The sequence below is a fragment of the Trachurus trachurus genome, assembly GCF_905171665.1.
Source record: "Trachurus trachurus genome assembly, chromosome: 15".
In the NCBI taxonomy this organism is placed as follows: domain Eukaryota; kingdom Metazoa; phylum Chordata; class Actinopteri; order Carangiformes; family Carangidae; genus Trachurus; species Trachurus trachurus.
In genome coordinates, this window is record NC_139906.1 from 20,928,992 (window position 1) to 20,949,713 (window position 20,722).

The 20,722-nt window shown below is 44.6% G+C and overlaps 4 protein-coding genes across 4 annotated transcripts in view; 2 read left to right on the forward strand and 2 right to left on the reverse strand.

Moving 5' to 3' along the window:
• Window positions 1-20,722, reverse strand: part of rmdn2 (regulator of microtubule dynamics 2) — a 175,083-nt gene that overhangs the window by 56,665 nt on the left and 97,696 nt on the right. The gene's annotated exons all lie outside the window — the stretch shown is intronic.
• Window positions 402-2,910, reverse strand: fignl1 (fidgetin-like 1; the record flags this gene model as incomplete). The annotated part of the gene is made up of 2 exons (XM_083987933.1): window positions 2,782-2,910; window positions 402-2,350 (listed from the first exon to the last, which is right to left on the reverse strand). Exon 2 carries the CDS (start codon window positions 2,331-2,333, stop codon window positions 402-404), a length of 1,932 nt encoding a protein of 643 aa, XP_083844059.1. The 5' UTR covers window positions 2,334-2,350; window positions 2,782-2,910.
• Window positions 4,253-10,695, forward strand: ttl (tubulin tyrosine ligase). The gene is made up of 7 exons (XM_083987714.1): window positions 4,253-4,522; window positions 4,755-4,833; window positions 4,962-5,194; window positions 5,382-5,517; window positions 5,610-5,879; window positions 7,725-7,868; window positions 7,957-10,695. The coding sequence occupies exons 1-7, from the start codon at window positions 4,354-4,356 to the stop codon at window positions 8,153-8,155; spliced, it is 1,230 nt and encodes a 409-aa protein (XP_083843840.1). The 5' UTR covers window positions 4,253-4,353; the 3' UTR covers window positions 8,156-10,695.
• Window positions 11,964-20,706, forward strand: polr1b (RNA polymerase I subunit B). The gene is made up of 15 exons (XM_083987678.1): window positions 11,964-12,187; window positions 13,415-13,582; window positions 13,941-14,087; window positions 14,171-14,303; window positions 14,437-14,573; window positions 15,235-15,458; window positions 15,577-15,748; window positions 16,299-16,467; window positions 16,564-16,845; window positions 16,970-17,103; window positions 17,545-17,715; window positions 17,815-17,971; window positions 18,066-18,262; window positions 18,788-19,032; window positions 19,213-20,706. The coding sequence occupies exons 1-15, from the start codon at window positions 12,011-12,013 to the stop codon at window positions 20,093-20,095; spliced, it is 3,396 nt and encodes a 1,131-aa protein (XP_083843804.1). The 5' UTR covers window positions 11,964-12,010; the 3' UTR covers window positions 20,096-20,706.

Genomic DNA, 20,722 nt, shown 5'->3' on the forward strand with positions numbered 1-20,722 from the left:
AAATTTCTGACATTCATTTTTTTGTTCTCTCATCACAAAGATCTGTGTGAATAAAAATATCTACAACGAGGTCATAGCTGCATTTCAGATGTTTTCAGGGATGAAAAGTTTCAACAATCAAGTTGCAACAGATGGATCAAATAAGAAACACAGACTGGTTGTAAAGCAAGAGTCTACATGTGGATACAGTGGGGTGGACAAAATAACAGCAACACCTGCTCAGTTTGATGCAGATCCTTGCATTTAGAAAACCATCTCTGTGAAATCGGAGCGATGCTGTGTTTGTTTTATGAGCACCACAGAAAATATTTTTTATATTTTTTCTTCTCAAATCTCTTCAAAATAACATCCATAACATGAACAGAGGTAGAGGAATAACCAGGGCTGGGGGTGGGCTGAGTTTAACGGCCACATCCAAAAGTCTGGTTCCATTCTTCATACAGCTCCAGATCTTTGGACGAGACGCTGGGCCGCACCGTCCTCAGGGCCTCCTGGAAGTCGGCGTACAGGATCGGCCGCACCTGATCTGCAGTGATGGTGGCGATGTCGCTAAGCTGGATGCTGCGGATGGGCCCCAGCGCCGCCTCCCGACACAGCTGAGTCATGTCGGCGCCGGAGAAGCCCTGCGTCGCCGCCACCACGCTCTCCAGCTCCTGCTCCCTCAGCTGGTTCTTCTCTCGAGCCATGAGGTTGGACACGATCTGCTGTCGGGCGGCTGCTTCCGGCAGGGGGATGTACAGCCTCTTCGCCAGGCGTCGACGCGCGGCCTCGTCTATCTCCTGAGGCCGGTTGGTGGCGCCCACCACCAGGATGCGGTCCTCGGCCGCGGTGGCCGCCCCATCCAGCTGCACCAGGAACTCCGTCTTTATCCTGCGTGATGAGTCGTGCTCCCCGTCCGTCCTCTGCGACAACAGAGAGTCGATCTCGTCGATGAAAATGACAGCGGGCTGGTGGCACCGGGCGATGGCGAACAGGGCTCGCACCATTTTTTCTCCTTCGCCCACCCACTTGGATGTGAGCGACGAGGCGCTGATGCTGAAGAAGGTGGCACCTGATTGACAGGCGATACACTTTCCTATCAGAGTCTTACCGGTTCCCGGGGGCCCGAACAGCAGGATGCCTTTCGGCGGACCGCGGAGGCCGGTGAAGATGTCGGGTCGCAGCATGGGCCAAACCACGATTTCCTTTATGGTGGTCTTGGCAAACTCCAGACCTGCGATGTCGTCCCAGGCCACAGGAGGCCCGTGGTCCATGATCTCACTCATGATCAGCTCGATTATCTTCGGCTCAAAGTTTTTCAGGCGCTCGTCCAGGATCTGAGGCTCCTCGGCTCCACGGCTCGGCCGACCATCCTCCTCCTCCTGCCGCGGAATAGGTGACACGAATTTAGAGAACGTGCCTCGAGGCCTGTTGGCGCCCAGGGATTTTTTCATAGTCGCTGCCATCCCAGGGGGCTGGCCTCTCTGCGGCTGATGGGAATGTTTTTTATGCTGGTCGACGATGAACTGCTCACGAGCCGTTTTGAAATTGCGTCCAGCTCGCGGGTCAGCGGCTGCTTGGCCTCCGTATTGCCCCCTGCCATCGTCCCCTCCATCTGTGCTGTAGAAATTCTTCCGTTTAGATGGATTATTGGTGGGGAAGGAGGAGTGGTAGTTTTGTGTGCCACCTGCAGGGCCTGGGTTTCCCTGCGGAGGAACTGAGGGAGGATAACTAAACACAGACTGTGGTCGGGCTGGAGGTCGGGATAAAGAGTTTGGATTAACTGAGATCCCCTCGGAGCCTCTTGGCCACGCTGCAGAAATATTAGCAGAGGTACTGGCACTGTTGTTAATCTCCGTTTTAGGTTGTGGTGGTGCTTTAGGTCTAAACACTGGAGCCTCTGACCTGACTCCGGTGAAGGGAGCAGGCATGGGGCTGCTCTCCTGTCCCACAGATATGTTAACATCTGCTGGTGCCACAAGGGAGCCTCCTCCCCCCGTCTCGGCCTGAATCATCTTCTGCACGCAGGGCAGCTCCAGCACACTCTCCATTGTCAGGGATGACTCCCATTTGTCGCTGTAGTTCCTCTGACTGCGGGCCAGATGCAGTGCACTCTCTGCATAGTTGTTAAGCCCTGTGCGGGGGTCATCCGAGTCCAACACTGCGGCGTAGCGCTCCGTGTAGGTCCTGAGCAGGCTGGCCGTGCCGGCCTGAGAGAGCTGGGAGCTTGCCCATGCATACTGAATGGAGAGGATGTGGGCCCGGTAGGCATCGGCCGTCTGTTCAGGTGTACAGTTGCCAGATGAAATGTCAAAGGACCTCCTCTGCCATTCGTCCAGGTGTGCTCCACTCATGCCTGGCCTGCTCCAGCCTGGTGAAGGAGAGGGGACAAAAGTTATTAAAAATACATGACCTCAGTAAAAGCCAGGGCACACATCACTTCATCCCTAGCCCACACACACACAAACAAGTTACACCTTATTACATTCTTGGAAAACGTCAGATTGCTCTCTTCAAAGGCCGTGTATCTCCCTGTCAGACAATAAACTGAATGTATGAGGATATTCCTCTCCTCACTAAATGACACGAAAGTTCATTTTAATAGTTATGCAACTGTGTTAGAGGCAAGTTCACAATCACAGCGGCTGCAGTGTGTTTAAGTTAATTACTGAATCGACTGACAGGGGGAAGCCATCATTACATGCTGTGATAAAACCAGCCAGTGGACGGTGTTTACTGAAAATACACCGCATCACCACCACACAACAGGACACAATAGTGAGGACGAGGGGCGACACTTACTATCGGTGATATCCTCTTATCTGTCTCGATATTAGGCCTACACACAGTACGTGGGTGCTGTGCTATAAACACGCTGACACGCTCACTTGTTGACATAAACACGGTTGCCTTGTTTCTTCTCGCGGTTTTCGCTGTTCCCGCCACCTGTTCCTTCCTCAACAAGTACGACTTCCTGTCACGTCCCAATTCGTTCTTAGAAAACCTAAATGAGTTTCTCCGCTCCTCTTTCACCAAATGTAGACACGCACTCACACACTGGTCTGGCTGTAGCCGTGGGTCAACGATCAATGTCGACTTCTGGTGGAAAAGAAGAGAAGAATTAGAGACCACAGCTAGAGATCCTAACTTAATAGAAAGTATCGGAACTGGGCCCACAACCGGTCACAACTAGGGAGTGTTTCATTTATCCCCCCGGTTCGCCCAGAGGCCCGTCACTGCCTACTAATGTGTTATTATACTGCTTTATAGTCGATGTAAAAGTCATTTATTATTTAAAATAATTAATAATAAAGTTAACGGGAGTCTTCCTTTGAGTAAAAACATATTTCTTAAATTAAAACTTGTTTTCTCCGGGTTATGTTTTCGACACCGCTCGGGTCCTTACTGCTAACTTTGTAGTGAGGTCTACGTCGCCATCTTGTGGTCACACAGCACAAACAAACCTGAAACAAACGTAATGTTTAAATGTCCTCTCGAGTGCATTGCATTCTGGGTATTGTAGTGTGTATGTTGGCGAAATGTAATGGGACTCTAAATTTCAACTTCATCTATCTGTAAGCAATTGTACTTGTGCGTGAATTATATTCATATGTGTGTATTTATCTACTTATACCGTGGATGTGAAACAGTTAAATATCGATTATCCGTGGTGTCAGTGTAGCTGTAAACTACATTAACCATAACCGGTGGGGTTATGTTTGTGCCGTCGACAGTGGATGACAGCGGCCGCTAAGCTTCAAAGAATAAAGCACACGCCGCCGCTGGAAAAAACAGGCTGCGTTTGTGACATTGTGCAGCTAACGGGCTAGTCAATAAGCTGCCTCCTATATTACTCATTTATATCTCTGTCCCTGCGGAGGGATAGCGGGAAAGTTTCCTGGATAGCCGTCCTCGGTGCTCGCAGCCCGTTAGCTGTAGCTAAAGCGGAGACGGGATGTAAATTAATCCAGACGGGACCAGCCCCAGGAGCCGGCAGCAGCAGCAGCAGCAGTCAGTCAGTCACACCCTTGTCTGGGGACAGCGGAGGAGCCGTGACCGCTGGGCAACATGAAATTGATATTCTTCACATGTTATGCTCTTTTATACAAATCCGCGTTAGCCTCTGACTGCTGAGCTGGAGTTTGGGAGGAACCAGTGTGTGAGTTGACTGGGAAGTGTGGACTGGATATAACTGACTCATCATCATGGCACGGACAGAGGAGATAACCCTGCACAGTCTCTCTGCTGCAGTGCCAACCGGACAGCCCCACAACTAGCCAGACAGCTGAATTACTGACACATTCAGTCGTTTTCTTTTATTAGTATCGTTATTATTACTACAGTGTAACGCCTCGCAGGCACATCGGCATTATTATGACTGCCCCCATGTACACCTTTGTCACCCGGGACGACAACAGCACTGTTTATGCAGAAGTTTCCAAAATCTTGGTGTCGACAGGGAAATGGAAAAGACTGAAAAGAGACAATCCTAGATTCAACCTAATGCTCGGTGAGCGGAACAGACTGCCCTTTGGACGACTAGGTGAGTTAAGAGTATTTTCCTTATTATTCCGGTTGATGCTGACAGCCGACACAAAAGTCTGTATGTATGAGTGTGCTATATTTGGAGTCCGCCCACTCGGGATGAGGCAGCTGCCGTGACGGTGCAGGGATGCAACATCCAACATCCTGTGGAAAATTTGTGTCTTTTATGCAAAAGGCCTGCGTGATCACATCAGAGCAGATTTTAAACTGACCTCACTTGTACCCCACAGGTCATGAACCAGGGCTGGTGCAGCTGGTGAATTACTACAGAGGAGCAGACAAGCTTTGCAGGAAGGCGTCCTTGGTCAAGTATGCATCTGCCTTGCTAGAAGGAACAATCTATATGTTTGGTTTCCCCATCATTTATGTTACTAATGCACATATACATAATTTAAGGGGAATTGCATTAGCTGACCATTTTTCTTCTCCACCACCAGGCTAATAAAGACCAGTCCAGAGCTGTCCGACTCCTCTAACTGGTTCCCAGAGTCCTACATCATCTATCCCACTAACCTCAACACTCCGGTTGCTCCAGCAACAAATGGCATCAGCCATCTGAAGAACAACCCCAAGACGGATGAGCGGGAAGTTTTCCTGGCCTCTTACCACTCTAAAAAAGAGAGTGGGGAGGGTACTGTGTGGATAGCCAAGTCCTCTGCTGGAGCCAAAGGTATAAAAGCTATAAAATCCAAGATAGCAGTAAGCATGGGACATTTTCCCTTGCGTGTCTTTATTTTATTATGTAACTATATTTACTTGAATCACAGAGATAACATCCTTGTCTCTGAGCTCCTGAGCAACAATTTCAACAATGTGAGGTATGTGGTAACTTGACATATTTGTTTTAATTGCAACAGGTGCTGGTATTTTGATATCCCACGATGCTAATCAGCTGCTGGAGTACATTGATAATCAGGGACAGGTTCATGTCATTCAGAAATATCTGGAGAAACCTTTACTTCTGGAGCCGGGACACCGGAAGTTCGACATCAGGTGAGTCTTTGAAGTTGAATACGAACCTACAGAGTGCATGTCAGTCTTATCTAGATTTTGTAACTGTATGGTTTATGTCCTACTGATACTAGGAGCTGGGTACTAGTGGACCATCAGTACAACATCTATTTATACCGGGAGGGTGTACTGAGGACGTCCTCAGAGCCCTACAACAGCTCTGACCTCCAGGACATGACCAGCCACCTGACCAACCACTGCATCCAGAAGGAGCACTCCCAGAACTACGGACGATATGAGGAGGGGAACGAGATGTTCTTCGATGAGTTCAGGCTGTATCTGCTCAACACTCACAATGTCACCCTGGAGACCACCATATTACCTCAGATCAAGCAGATCATAAAGTAGGTCCTTAACGTTTTGTTCATTCATATTTCAGTAGCAGAAAAAGTAGTATATTCAACAAAATAAACCCCAACACGTACCATATATTTAATTTCTTTTATTTTTTATTTTATTGTTTATTTGACGAGGACAATGCATATTAATGAACAATTAGTGACATGCACATCACGTCATGTAAATGCCGGATTTAGCTCAAAGCTAATTTCCATCCGTAGTCCTCAAAGACGGACAGACATACCATACAAAAAGATAACAATAGGAAGCTACCTATAAGTATAAGAAAAAACATAGTATTAGCAGCAGTTACAACAATAAGAAAACAGATAGCAATCTGCATAAATATAAGAGAGGACTGAGAGTACTAGCAGCAGTTACAGCAGTAAAAAATAAGAAAACAGACAACAATGCCATGCAGCGCTGCATGCATTGTTATCTGCATAAATATAAGAGAAAACAGAATATTAGCAGCAGTTTCACTACAAGTTTGTAATAGGCCTCAACACACATGCTATATTTTCTTACTATATTCATTGGGGCCTTTCATTTCCCAGCCTCTTACCATTACCTGCATAACCCTGACACCAAGGCTTAGCCTTCAACCTGCCATTAAGCATCATGTGGTCCAGCATTTAGGTTCCCATAAAGCTCAGACCCCACAAGTGGGTGGTCTCCTGACTTTCAGACCCCATGAATATTGTAAAATAAGGCCCCAGACACACACACTGAGGTCTCAAACCAGGTTCTCCATAGCCTGAGATCACTGTCCGAACTCTGAACCACTTAGAACCACTCCAATGTACATTATACATGTAATGTGGTTAGTAAAAGGTCAGTTGGTCCTTTACCCTCGGTTAATAACATTTTACCGATCAGGCCATGGTTTATAAACCAAGACCCCCCATTACGAGTCAGCTTCCTGTATACATGTCACGTGGGTTTCTGCATGGCCACGCCTTTTTTAGGAGACTAGCAGCAGCCTTGAGTGTATTGACTCCAATGGGAAAATTGAACGTGAACACAGATTATCGTTGATTCTTTCGCCCCACCGTCACTTAAGTAAATTTTGGACTCATTTTTCACAAGACACATCTCTTCTGAACATTTTCAGACAGACACATCAGGTGAAAATGAACTTTGACCATACCCATTTAGGAGACAGGAAGTGTAACCATTTCTATCATTGGAGCAGCCTCTCATGGGGTATCTTCGTAAATAGAGTATCTTTGCTCAGGCTCAGGTGTACATTTGTTTTTTTTACCTTCAAAATGCTAACATTAGCATTATGGACATGTTAGCATAGCAAATACACAACAATATAAAAATTACAAAATTATAGGACTGTGTAATTAAAATAAAATGTACCACATCTTCTTCAGTTCATTGTTTATGCCAAGATAACAGACATGTGCAGTAATATGATGCTATTTAAATATTCTGAGTATTAATTAATTGTAGTGAACGTGAACAAGTTGTTCTGACAAGATGAGGTTTTGAGATAAGAAAAAAATAATAATCAAGAGACAGTTAAAAAAATTAATTTGATTACTTGATGGAACAAAAATTCTAATCAGCATCTCATCAGATCAGTCGAGGACGACTGTCTCGAAACTCTTTTAACACAGCTTCACCTGCTCACTCATATTAATGAAGTGTACCACAGTAGAAATATGGGAACATGCATCACAATAACACCAGTAACAGCACAATAACACCTCTGTCAAAGTGCATGATGGGAACAAAAAATCAGCAATAACTAAGCCCAGGAACCCGGATGTAATCGGCTGTATCATGTGTTTTGTGTGGAGTGAAGGTGTAGAAACTGATGTTACTCTGTGGTTTCACAGGAGCTGTCTGTCATGTATTGAGCCGGCAATCAGCACTAAGCACCTGTCCTACCAGAGCTTCCAGCTCTTTGGGTTTGATTTCATGGTGGACGAGAGCTTCAAAGTTTGGCTTATTGAGATCAACGGAGCTCCAGCCTGTGCACAGTCAGTAACGTCCTGCAAATCATTCATGTTTAAAATCTGTCTTTGTCTTCAATCCATGTCATTTGAACAAATCTGTATCCATCCCTAGGAAACTATACTCAGAGCTGTGTCAAGGTATCGTGGAAGTGGCCATTTCCAGTGTCTTCACCCTGAACAGCAGCAGTGACTCCTCATCTGCTTCCTCCTCTCCTTATTCCTCCTCGCCGTCCTCCACTTTCTCCACCAACTCCTGCTCCTCTCCCAAACTGAGGGGCCCTCTTCACGTGGGCCCTTTCACTCGACTGTAAGATCACGCACAAATACTTCCCCCACACATCTCATCCAAACTAGAAGCTTCCTCATGCTCTGTCTTCACTCCTAAACTACAACTGAGAAGTAGCACACGCCAGCAAGCCAAGCCTTTAACCGAAAAACCTTGCCTGTTCACGCCTGGAAAGGAGTCTCTCTTTACACGGAAACCACCGGACTGTAGGGACAATCTCTGCTCCCCCCTCCTCACCATTCATCTTATGAATAAGAGGCTGTCGACGAACTGGTCAACAAACTTAGTGGGAGTTTCTGAATGAGGACAGACGCGCTTCCATCTCAGCTCCACCGCCACCAGTTTTCTCCCCAAGCAGATTAATGGAGGTCTGAAGGATGCAGAGATGCTCCAAGTGAGACTGTAGTGCCTTACATTTCCAGCCACGCCCCCTTAAGAGGACTGCCAGTTAGCTTGCTCTGTTACGTGACTTGTACTTGTTCTATAAGCCTTTGCACTGTTGCTCAATGCGGTCATAACCCGTCCACAGGAGTTAGCATCAAACAGATCCGTTGATACTGGAGACTTTACGGAATTTATTTTCTCATCGAACAATGTTACTCCTCTTTTTTTTCATCACTTTTTATAGCTCACCTGCAGCCATCAGTCTCCATTCATTGGAATGAGGAATGCTAACAGTGATGAACAAGTTAAAGGGCCGACATGCTTTCACTTCTTTCTTATATATTAGCAGATACAGTATACTAACTCTCTGATGAGCTAAACAGTTAAGATGTCGAGGTTTTCCTTGAACAACAACATTCCTCTAACTCAATCATGTGGACACGACAAGTTATTAACACTGAGGGCAGCAGGGTGGTATAAGTGAGCAAAGAGACCACTGTCCTGCTCAAAAAAAAAATCTAGTTTACATCACTCCCAATAAGCTGTGTCCCTGACCTCTGACCTCTCTATAGCGGAGAGGCACAGACAAAACAACTCCCTCAGTGAGATCAGTGAATTGTTAGCTGACATTATTCTGCTCTCAAACAAATTCATCATGACGTTAAGTCGATCTGAGGTTTTATTTGTCATTTGAAGAGAGCATGTTCCTGTGACAGCATGTAGTCGTGTGCATCCTCATAAACGAAGCACCTTTTGGCCCCAGTCGCAGCGGCAGAGCTGCCCTCATGTTCCGTGTTTGATTTCCGGTTTATGAAAAGATAGACTTAATTGTAAAGTGTTGTCAATAAGTGTGTGGATTACGATTTTTGAATTGTCGAAAATGAAAGTAGAGTAGACTGTACAAAATGTGTTATCGTTTATTAAGAATACAAAGTGTGTTATCGATTGTTAAAACCAAGAACCCTGTGAAACAAAATTGACTCGACCCAATGAACATTTGTTTGAAAGAGCTGATGGAGACCAGAGGCACACACCGCTCTGCATCAGGCTTCTCGCTCTGGTCTTGTAAACATGCTGTGTGTTAAAGGTCTTCATCGAGTCACTGCTTCTTCTTCAGTTGCAATGCTTTCTCACTTTTGTTTCATGGGGTTTTATGAATATTTTTAGTTCTTCACTTTTATTTTCCACTGAATCTTTGTGAATAGCTGAGACCTGAGGTGTAACTGTCCAAGCTGACTTTATGTCACTGTTGATTTCTTTCTTTTTTCTTTTCTTTTTTTTCTAGAGAGGAGTGTTTAGATCTTCCTTAGATATGAAGCAGTCTGTTAGCACGCAGAGTAGTTGAACCTTTACTGTTGTGTATCCAGGGGCTCGTTTTAAACAGAGTAGGTCATTAGTCTCTCTCTCATCATGTTTGAATCCCTGCTGTTCCTCCTTATTTAACCTCAGTTGAAATGTGTGATGCTTTGAGATACATTAAGGGACACCATAAGAGCATTTATCTTTGTTTTTTAAATCACTGTGTATTTGTGTTTACAAGATGACTCTGAAGAACGAAGGACGTGTGAGTGGCTGAAGGTCAGAAAGACGAGAGGTTACAGGGCAGTTACTCCGAGTTGTTGTATTCCCAGTAACTAAGAACACACAGAGCCCTGTTGTAGCTGAAATTATGTTTGGAAAAGTTTGGAAAGATAATGTAGACAAGTAGGGAAAATGGATTTTTGGGGCATGATTGTGTTGGTTAATTGGTTACAATTGTTTGATAGCTGATTTTGGAAACGTCAATGGCAAACTGTCAGTATTTTTTAATGAAATATCTTGGGAAATGTCTTTACATCAAAGGGACGGGTGCCTTAGAGGGAATTGCATATTGATACAAAAAAAAAGTAAAAAAAAAAAAAAAAAAAGCAATGGACCTCCAGCATTTCAATGCACCTTCATATGTTTGTTGTACTGAAGTGAATTTGCTTCATTCATTTCTAGACCTCTTTTGAATCCAATGATGTCTTCAGAGTTTCTTTGCACATCTGGTTCATTTTATCATTGTTTTTTTTATCATGTTTCATAATTTTCCTCATCTTTACCAAAGATCAGATTCCTGCTGTAAAATGTTTTGTAGTCAAAATAATGTGGACATTATCGCATCAACCGGCCTATGGGATCTTAAAGCAAGTATCATATTCAGAGGGATGTCTGTACTGTGCTTTTGTTAGGTGATGTTTTACCCAAAATCTTGCATGAACATTTGTCTTTATCAGAAACAGTGTTGCTAGAGTAAAAAAAAAGACAATTATCAAGCCTCTGTCACGTGTGTATTTCTTAACTACATAGTCGACTTCCCACAGATCAAAGTGATTATCCATCCTCTCATTGAAGCCTGGTAAGACACAGAAACAAGAGTGTGTGACTGACGCATTTAAATGAAACGACTCAGTTCTACATGATTTAATACCATTTTCTTATCAAGAACATATATGCTAAACGTTTTGACATATTACAAATGTATGAAATTATGTTATCTGTAGAAAACTGTCCTTATACTCAGGCTACCTGGTTTCCCTGGCTCCTCGCTACAATCCAAAGACATGTACATTAGGACAATTGATGACTCTGATGTGTGTGAGGTTGTTTGTCTCTATATGTCAGCCCTGTGATTGGGGACCTGTCCATATACCCTGCTCTTGTTCAGTGTCAGCAGGGACTGGTTCCCAACCCCCTTGAGACCTGTGTTATCTAATGGGTGGATGCTAAGGCAAGGCAAGGCAAGGGAGGGATCCCTCACTCAGGACTGGTAGACGTGCAATGTTGTATAGTTACAGACAAGAACACACACAATCAGAGCTGAACTGAGACCTGCTCCAACTGAGACAAAGGGTGATTGTAGGAGAATGTCTGTTCGTTTACAACATGGTCATGGAAAAACAGCATGGAAATGGAATCAAGGCAGCTTCTGGTGAGCAGGCTAGGTCATATACGGCAGAGAGAGCAGACCAGTGATGGGAGCACTGGAGAGCAGGCTGGTCCATGAGCAGGCCAGGGTGTGCAGGCCGGTTTAACAGCAGGGGAAAGGAGGCAGATGGTGCAGAGGGATGGAGATCTGGAGAGATCTGTGGAAACACAGAGAGAGTGCACCAAGGCCAAACTACAAGGTGCAACAAATAATGACAGTTTGGAGAGGAGAGGAGTTGAGACTGTATCTCCCAGTCTTTGTCGCCCACCCTGCAGGTCATTATCAGTATCAGTGCAACAGTCAGCTGAAAAACAGATTACATAAATCAGCATTGGTACATTTTGATTTTGCATTCACTATGAGACGGATAGAGACACTGACTTATACCACCACCACCACCACCACCACCACCACAAGGTGGCAGCAGCGCCAGCAGCAGAGAGGCGACCTGCCACTGAAGCGCAGGGTGAAGAAGAGGAAGAATCTACTTCCTGTGTCACCATGCACATGTGGTAAACAAGCATATGTGTTCCCGGCGCTGCAAGCATGGACTACTCAACAAAGTGGAGTCATTTACCCAAAGCTCCGAGTCTGAAGAACCTGACACACGGAGGGTTTGGGACCCTGAAGGAGGACCAGCACGCCGCCGTCCAGGACCTGACCAAAGCCCACATCGAGTCGTTTGACCAGGCCGTGACTGAGGGACTGAGCCGCGTCGTACAGGTCTGGTAAACTCCTGCACTCACACAGTTAAGTTAGTGCAACTGTGTCTTGTGAGAAATACACCAAACTATGTATCAGTTAAACATCCTACACTGCTGAAACCCTCGTCTCTAAAGCTGATAACGTTAGTTGAAAACACAGCTAGTTTTTAGTTAGTTAGTTAGGTAGTTAATTAGTTTTAGACTTTGACACCCAAAGTACAGGAGTTCATGAGCAGAGTTTGCTGTTGGATAAATGAGTTAATATCAGTCAGTATCCTCGTCATCAGTAATACCAAACCAACTATGTGTATTTTTGCCCTTTGTTTGAAAAGTTAACTTACAACTATTTAGGAAATGCCTGTTATATCATATCTCATATTCAAACCTTCAGTAGACTTGAGTTATCACCTGTCTCCCTCTATTGCTCTCTAAAACTGCCCATGTCAGATCTACAGTGTGACCTTGGTGCTCACACTATGATGATGGAGGTGATTTCCTGTCTCTTTCATTTGCAGAGTGTTTCTGTTCACTAGTTTTTTTGTTTGTTTATTTTTGTATATAGAAAGTCGGGGTGTAAAACCATATATCCACTGAGATACTGTCATATGTCATGACATCATTTTGTATTGATTGGTTGAAGTACTTTATTGTTATTTTATCAATGGTTTAGATCAGGGGTCCTAAATGTTTTTCAGGCCCCCAAACTGATGGAGGGAGCAGAGACCCACTACTAGCTATATTTAAAAAAGAATTATGTGTCATTAAACTGGGCCCAGTACAGTATAAACGTAGCTTCAGTGCCATGTCATGTGTAAACATACCTTGTTATTTTGCATTGAATAATACACAAGTTCATATATTCATGTTTTTTCTAAGCGTGTAAAGGTACAGTGAGTAGAGGGACGTCCCTCTGACATTATAAACAGAGCCTATGACCCCCCTGCAGCATCTCCTGTTGAAGACCTCTGGTTTAGATGAATTCCTCTGTTCCGAAAACTATTATGATGAGGAACAATATGGCATTGTGTGTTCTTTATACCAAAGATAAACCGTTTTTGTTTATACTATGAGAGTGTTTCAAACCTCTCTAAAACCTAATCTATCAGCTCACTTGTAGTGTCCCAATATATCACTACATCATGTTTCATGTTGCCCGGCCACCCCCACCCTTGGGGATGTGTATCATATGGTCAAATTCATGCCAATTCACAGTCCTAATATTGAGATATGCCACATCTCTCCTCAGGCCATCCCTCCCCTGGAGTTCACCGTGAAAAATGACAGGATCAGTCTCGCTTTTGTGGATGCGACCATCTACAACCCAGTGGTGGCCAAAGGGAACATCTGCAAGGATACAAGGGTGTTTCCTGCAGAGTGCAGAGGCAGAAGATGCACATACAAAGGAAAAATTGTGGTAAGACTGAGATTCAGGTGCAACCTCATATTTTTTTTCCCTTCCACCTCTCACCTGACTTTTACTGTGTGACCTGGCTGTGGCTCAGGATGTAGAAAGATTCTCCATATGTCAGCGGTTTGATTCCTGGCTCCTGCAGTTCACATTTAGAACTGCCCATACAGAAGTAAAGTATAAGAATAAGTCCAAGAAGAAGTGTATTCCTTTTACCATTTACATGTAAACCACCAGCCAGTTCTGTACATACAGTACAAGTGGTAAACAACAGCTTCAATCAGTTGTGTATCTAAACAACATTTGAGAAAACAGAATAAGAGATTTACAGTTCTTTAACTTGGTCCTTTGTTTACCATCTCAGGCTGACATCAGCTGGGCCATCAATGGAGTCCCCAAAGGGATGATCAAACAGTCCCTTGGCCAGGTGCCGATCATGGTCAAGTCCAAGCTGTGCAACCTCCATGGTATGTCCCCCAAGGAGCTCGTCGAACACCACGAAGAAGCAGAGGTAAGACGCACATCTGTAACAGCTGCAAGACAAACAGAAACATTACATCCATGGTATTTTAACTCCTTCTCATATATTCACAGGAAATGGGAGGTTACTTCATTGTGAATGGAAATGAGAAGGTTATCCGCATGCTGATCATGCCGAGGAGGAACTATCCCATCGCCATGGCGAGACCTAAATGGAAGAGCAGGGGCCAGGGATACACTCAGTATGGTATGTACAGTATACATATCAGATCATGTATGGAAACAGTGAAAGTTTTACATACTGTACATGTGGGACATAACAAAAGTGGTTGTGTAATAATATGAGTCTTGGCTCATCATCCCTCTCTTTCTTCTTACAGGTATTTCTATGCGTTGTGTGAAGGAGGAGCACACAGCCATCAACATGAACCTTCATTATCTGGAAAATGGGACTGTGATGCTGAACTTCATCTACCAGAAAGAGCTCTTCTTCCTCCCACTAGGCTTCGCACTCAAGGTAGGGTTAGGGTTAATGTATTTAATGATTGAAGCGGTCTTCAGCAGGAACAGAAGGGCAGCAGAATACCTCAAGAAATTGGGTCACTGTGGGCCACTCATGGACACATTATATATCCTCACAGTCACCATCTTTCTCACTCTATCTATCTATCTATCTATCTATCTATCTGGAACATTTAATTTATTTCAGTTCAACTCAAATAGTGAAACTGTTATATGTAGATTCATTACACAGACAGACATAGTTCATGTCTTTATTTATTTTAATGACTATGGCTTAGATTTAATGAAAACCCCAAATTCAGTATCTCAGAAAATGTGATTATTGTGGAAGAGTTCACTATTCTAAACTAATGGTGTCATATTCCAACCAGCTAATAAATAATAATCAATTCTAAAGAACTCAAAACACCTGCAAAGGTTTCCTGGGCCTTTTAAATGGTCTTTAGTCTGGTTCAGTAGGCTGCACTATCATTGGGAAGACTACTGACCTGACATTTGTATTCTAATTTATTGAGATGTGACTGTCTTCTGAATAAAAGTCAACTAATTATTAGACATATCACTGAAAAGAATAATACAGATAAAATTTTGCGGCTCAGAAGGTGCTGTCTGATGACAGTACTACAGATCATTTTCTGTGCTGCTGTGTCCTCCAGGCCTTGGTGAACTTCACAGACTTCCAGATCTACCAGGAGCTGATCAAAGGCCGTGAGGACAATTCCTTCTACAAGAGCTGCGCGTCAGAGATGTTGCGCATCGTCTCAGAGGAGGACTGCCCCACCCGCGCCAAGGTGCTCAATTACCTCGGAGAGCGCTTCAGGGTTAAAATGAACCTTCCCGAGTGGTACACCAACGAGCAGTGCGCCAACTTCCTGCTGGAGTAAGTTGTTACGGCAGACGGCTGTGACGGCGTTATAAATGTGCAACCAGAAATGAAAGACGATTATGGCATCTATGGCAACATTTCCTAAAGCGAGTTGTGTTTCTGTTTTTATCAGCGAGTGCATCTGCATCCACCTGAAGTCAGACGTGGAGAAGTTCTATCTGCTTTGTCTGATGACGAGGAAGCTTTTCACGTTTGCCAAGCAGGAGTGTATGGAGGAGAACCCTGACAGCATCATGTGTCAGGAGGTGCTCACTCCCGGTCAGCTCTACCTCATGTTTATGAAGGCAAGTGTTTTCAGACCAACATTTAACAGTTGTTCCCAACCTTTTTTTTATGCTCATGACCCCGTTCTGACATCACAAATTTCTGGCGAGCCGTCAATCAAGATGCACCAGCTCAGATATTTTTATATGCTGCATTTTATTTTTATCTTTATATTCGAGAAAGTTGTTTAAGAGTGTGTGTGGTGTTTTCAATCATGATTTTAAAAAGAATAATAATTAGTTAAAAAGATATTTTTATCAGTCATTTTTTTTAAATCAAGTACTTGACATCTTTGTTTTTCTTTTGTCTTTGCTGCTGATCAGAATGAAGTAAACATTAAATGAGCAATAGATTTAATCCCAGAAATACATACAATTTTGCAGTGAGAAAGTCTATTTTTTCCACAAAACTTGAATCTCAGTGGGCATAGCTTTGTTTATTAATAATGATAATAATAATAGGTCTAATAATAAATGACTAAACATTGGATGTTTACACACTGTTTCTTCCTATAAATCTTCTTATAATTATTTTTTTCTTTGTGATTTAACCCATAAAATCTCATCACAGGAGAGACTGACTGCCTGGCTGGTGTCTGTGAAGTTGGCCTTTGACAAAAAAAGCAGCAAACTCATTGGTTTTCAGGCTGAAAACATAATGAAGATATTCAACCTGGGCACTGATTTGACCAGACCTTTTGAATACCTGCTGGCCACAGGGAACCTCAACTCCAAGACGGGTACGACCACATGAGCTGTGCATGTGAACCTGTTGTGGTGTGAAAAGGGAGTTGTTGATCTATTATAAAGCAAATCTGGTCCCCTCTGCCCCCCAGGTCTCGGTATGCTGCAGAGCACAGGCCTGTGCGTCGTGGCCGACAAGCTCAACTTCATCCGCTACCTGTCCCACTTCCGCTGCGTGCACAGAGGAGCAGCGTTCGCCAAGATGAGGACCACGTCTGTCCGTAAGCTGCTGCCTGAGTCCTGGGGCTTCCTGTGTCCCGTCCACACTCCGGACGGAGAGCCCTGCGGTCTGATGAACCACATGACAGCCAGCTGTGAGATAGTGGCACCGACTCTACCCACTGTATCAATGCCTGCTCTGCTCTGTTCTCTTGGTGAGCTCTTACTTTACTTTTGTTAAGCTGTGATGCAAAAATTACACTTTTTTTGAAAGGTTATGAATCACATCAGTGGACTTAGTGACGTGTTTTAAGGTGATTTCTGTCTCTGGTGCCTCAGGTGTTACTCCCATGGATGGAACTCCTGGTCTAGCCTATGCAGACTGCTACCCTGTTGTCCTGGATGGGGCTGTTGTCGGCTGGCTGGAGGCTGATTTAGCCCCGGTTGTGGTGGACTCACTGCGCAGGTTCAAGGTATGATAATAAAATATTTATATTACATTTGTGTGTGTGCTGGAAACTAACTTTTAAATCAAAGGGAGGCGATACAGGTCGACAAACACGCACCAGCAGACTCTTGCACAGTTTCTTTTCCCCCAAAGCCATTCAGTCTCTCAACAAATACACACAGTTATTCTTCAACTCCAGACTTATCCACTCATATCATGAATATATAACCACTTACAAGCACTATACCCCATGTAACCTGTCATGTTTGTGTTTGTTTCCTTATCTTCTATTAACCTACCTCGTTCTTTGTTTTTATGTTGAAGAGTGTTGTTATGAGTTTCCTGTTGTTATGATGTCTGATGATTGTATATGTGTATCCTAGAATACCACTGTAATGGGAAGTTGCCATTTCATTTTATTTTAAATGTAGTGACAATAAAGACATCGTATCTTTAATACCATTAGGTGCTGAGAGATAAGAAGATCCCTCCCTGGACTGAGATCGTTCTGGTTCCCAGAACAGGCAAGGCCAGCTTGTACCCAGGCCTGTTCCTCTTCACAACACCCACTCGCATGGTGCGGCCCGTGCGCAATTTAGCTCTTGGAAAGGAAGAGTTAATTGGGACTTTTGAACAAGTACGTAGTAAACTGCGATTTTACAAAGATATAATAATCAGACCTTTATCTGAAGCAGACAACTGAAAGGTTAATTTAATCACGTGCCTCTCGCTGCAGCTCTACATCAATGTGGGCATCTTGGAGGATGAGATCGAGCCGGGAGTGACCACACATCAGGAGCTTTTCCCTCACAGTATGTTGAGCGTGGTGGCTAACTTCATCCCCTACTCGGACCACAACCAGAGTCCTAGGAACATGTACCAGTGTCAGATGGGTAAGTCTGAGACCACCAGTAGTGACCCCACACTCACGGATGACCAGAGTCCTTACATAGTGTTTGTCAGAGATTTGACCTGTTGTCATTGCAGGTAAACAGACGATGGGTTTCCCCCTGCACTCGTTCATGGATCGCTCAGACAACAAGCTGTACCGCCTCCAGACCCCACAGAGCCCACTGGTCAGGCCCCACATGTACGACCACTACAACCTGGACAACTACCCCAGCGGCACAAACGCCATTGTGGCCGTCATATCTTATACAGGCTACGACATGGAAGACGCAATGGTACAGTAAACACAATATGTCATCCCCCCACCCACCTCCCACTAACAAGTCTTTAAAGGGATAGTTCAACATTTTGGCAAATTGACCCATTGCCATAATCCCTATAGTCATAGCAGTAGGTTTGTTACCTTTAATTGTCGGTGCAAGCTATTTTTAGAACAGCGGAGCAGAGCCACAAGCTGCTCAGAGCTATGCTACAGAGGCTAATGGGATTTCTTGGTTTCCCTCATCAAACTCATCAAATACACAATCCAACAACTCCAAAACGCTCTGGTGGACAAGTTGTGACCTGCACATTCACCACGCTATGAGATAATAACGGAACGTTACGAGACAGAGTTGTTTTCGAGGTAAATTCCAAGAAATCCTGTGAGCCTCTGTAGCGTAGCTTGAGCAGCTTGCGGCTCTGGTCCGCCGTTCTAAAAATAGCTTGCACCGACAATTAAAGGTAACAAACCTACTGCTATGACTATAGGGATTATGGCAATGGGCCAAAATGTTGAACTATCTCGACACTTTTCCTAGATTGTGAACAAGTCATCATGGGAGAGAGGCTTTGCTCATGGAAGCATCTACAAGACTGAGCTGGTGGATCTGGCAGACAAAGTGAGAGGAGAAGACAGCGTGGTGTTTGGGACCAAGTCAGGTGAGGTGAGTGGAAAACTGGACGCTGATGGGCTGCCCCACATCGGATCAACACTGAAGTATGGAGACCCGTTCTACAGCTATATCAACCTCAACACCGGCCAGACCTACACCACCTACTACAAGTAAGTGTCAATATTTGTGTTAATGTTCTTTATTCTTTGTCTGTGTCACTTTCTAATCATGAAATATTGATTTTGCTTTGATAATTATCTATGTAGAAAAATTCTATAACCACATTCAGAAATTAAATTCTGTGTGCTAACAAATGACACTCATTATGCCCCTCCTCTATTTTCTCCTAGGAACCAAGAGGCCTGTGTAGTCGACAACGTAAAGGTCTGCAGCAACGACACTGGCTCAGGCAACTTTAAACGCGTCTGCATCACCGTACGAATACCACGAAACCCCACCATCGGTGACAAGTTCGCCAGTCGCCACGGTCAGAAGGGCATCCTGAGCCGCCTGTGGCCGGCCGAGGACATGCCTTTCACGGAGAGCGGCATGTCTCCCGACATCCTGTTCAACCCTCACGGCTTTCCCTCCCGCATGACCATCGGGATGCTGATCGAGAGCATGGCCGGCAAGTCCGGCTCCCTGCACGGCCTCAGCCACGACGCCACGCCCTTCACCTTCTCCGAGGAGAGCTCCGCACTGGAATATTTTGGTAAAATGCTGCGGGCCGGCGGGTACAACTACTACGGCACGGAGCGGCTCTACAGCGGGATGAGCGGTCGGGAGCTAGAGGCAGACATCTTCATCGGCGTCGTCTACTACCAGCGTCTGCGTCACATGGTCTCTGACAAGTTTCAGGTGAGGACCACGGGGGCGCGAGACAAGGTGACCAACCAGCCCGTGGGAGGGAGGAACGTCCAGGGAGGCATCCGCTTCGGAGAGATGGAGCGGGACGCCCTGCTGGCACACGGCTCCTCCTTCCTGCTTCACGATCGACTCTTCAACTGCTCGGACCGATCGGTAGCTCAGGTGTGCGTCGACTGCGGCAGCCTCCTCTCCCCTCTGTTAGAGAAACCACCTCCCAACTGGTCGACCACACGCCATCGAAAAACAGTGTGCAGCCTGTGTGGCAAGAGCGACTCTATTGACTCGGTGTCGGTTCCTTATGTCTTCCGCTACTTTGTAGCCGAGCTCGCTGCGATGAACATCAAAGTCAAGTTAGATGTTAAATGAGGATACATGCTGTAAGTATGGCTGTGTAAATCAGAAGGACTGCATAAACTATGCATATTAACCATGCTGCAAAGGACAACTTGTACAGCCGTGATGTGTGTAAGAACCTGCTTTATTATCACAGAGATTGAGAATATGACAGATTAGCAGTATATGATGGAATGAATGTAGTGACTTGTTCTGAGGTGTGAAAATAACCCAAAGGTCTTTTGTATAGTCATTCTTAGTGTTGAATAAAAAACAATCTACTTTACCAGTGTTGTCTGCTGATTCTGATGGTGGGGGAAGTATTCAGATGTATTCTTTAGCAAGACCTTGAAGTATGAACTCCTGCTTTAAGATCCTAGTAACATCAGCCTTAACCACCAAAACAAGTACATTTACCTAGTAATTTTATAATGTGATTGGGTCATAACATGCTGTATGATAAAGATATGCTTTTGTAACATTACAAAATACAGAAATGTGGAAGAAAACTGTTATTAAAGTATGAAGATTTAAAAACAAGATCATTACAGTTGAGTTTGGCTTCAGTCTGTTTCTCTTCTTCGTGACTAACTTCTTTGTGACTATCGCTCCAGCTTTGGAGAAGACCCATGAAGTTTAGAGGGATTGTAAAAACCCCAC

Coding starts and splice junctions, on each gene's coding strand:
- polr1b (XM_083987678.1), top strand. CDS start 12,011: ATGGACTACTCAACAAAGTGGAGTCATTTACCCAAAGCTCCGAGTCTG. Junction 17,972..18,065: donor CATGTACCAGTGTCAGATGG/GTAAGTCTGAGA, acceptor TTGTCATTGCAG/GTAAACAGACGATGGGTTTC. Junction 19,033..19,212: donor ACCTACACCACCTACTACAA/GTAAGTGTCAAT, acceptor ATTTTCTCCTAG/GAACCAAGAGGCCTGTGTAG.
- ttl (XM_083987714.1), top strand. CDS start 4,354: ATGACTGCCCCCATGTACACCTTTGTCACCCGGGACGACAACAGCACT. Junction 4,523..4,754: donor ACTGCCCTTTGGACGACTAG/GTGAGTTAAGAG, acceptor TGTACCCCACAG/GTCATGAACCAGGGCTGGTG. Junction 5,518..5,609: donor CACCGGAAGTTCGACATCAG/GTGAGTCTTTGA, acceptor TACTGATACTAG/GAGCTGGGTACTAGTGGACC.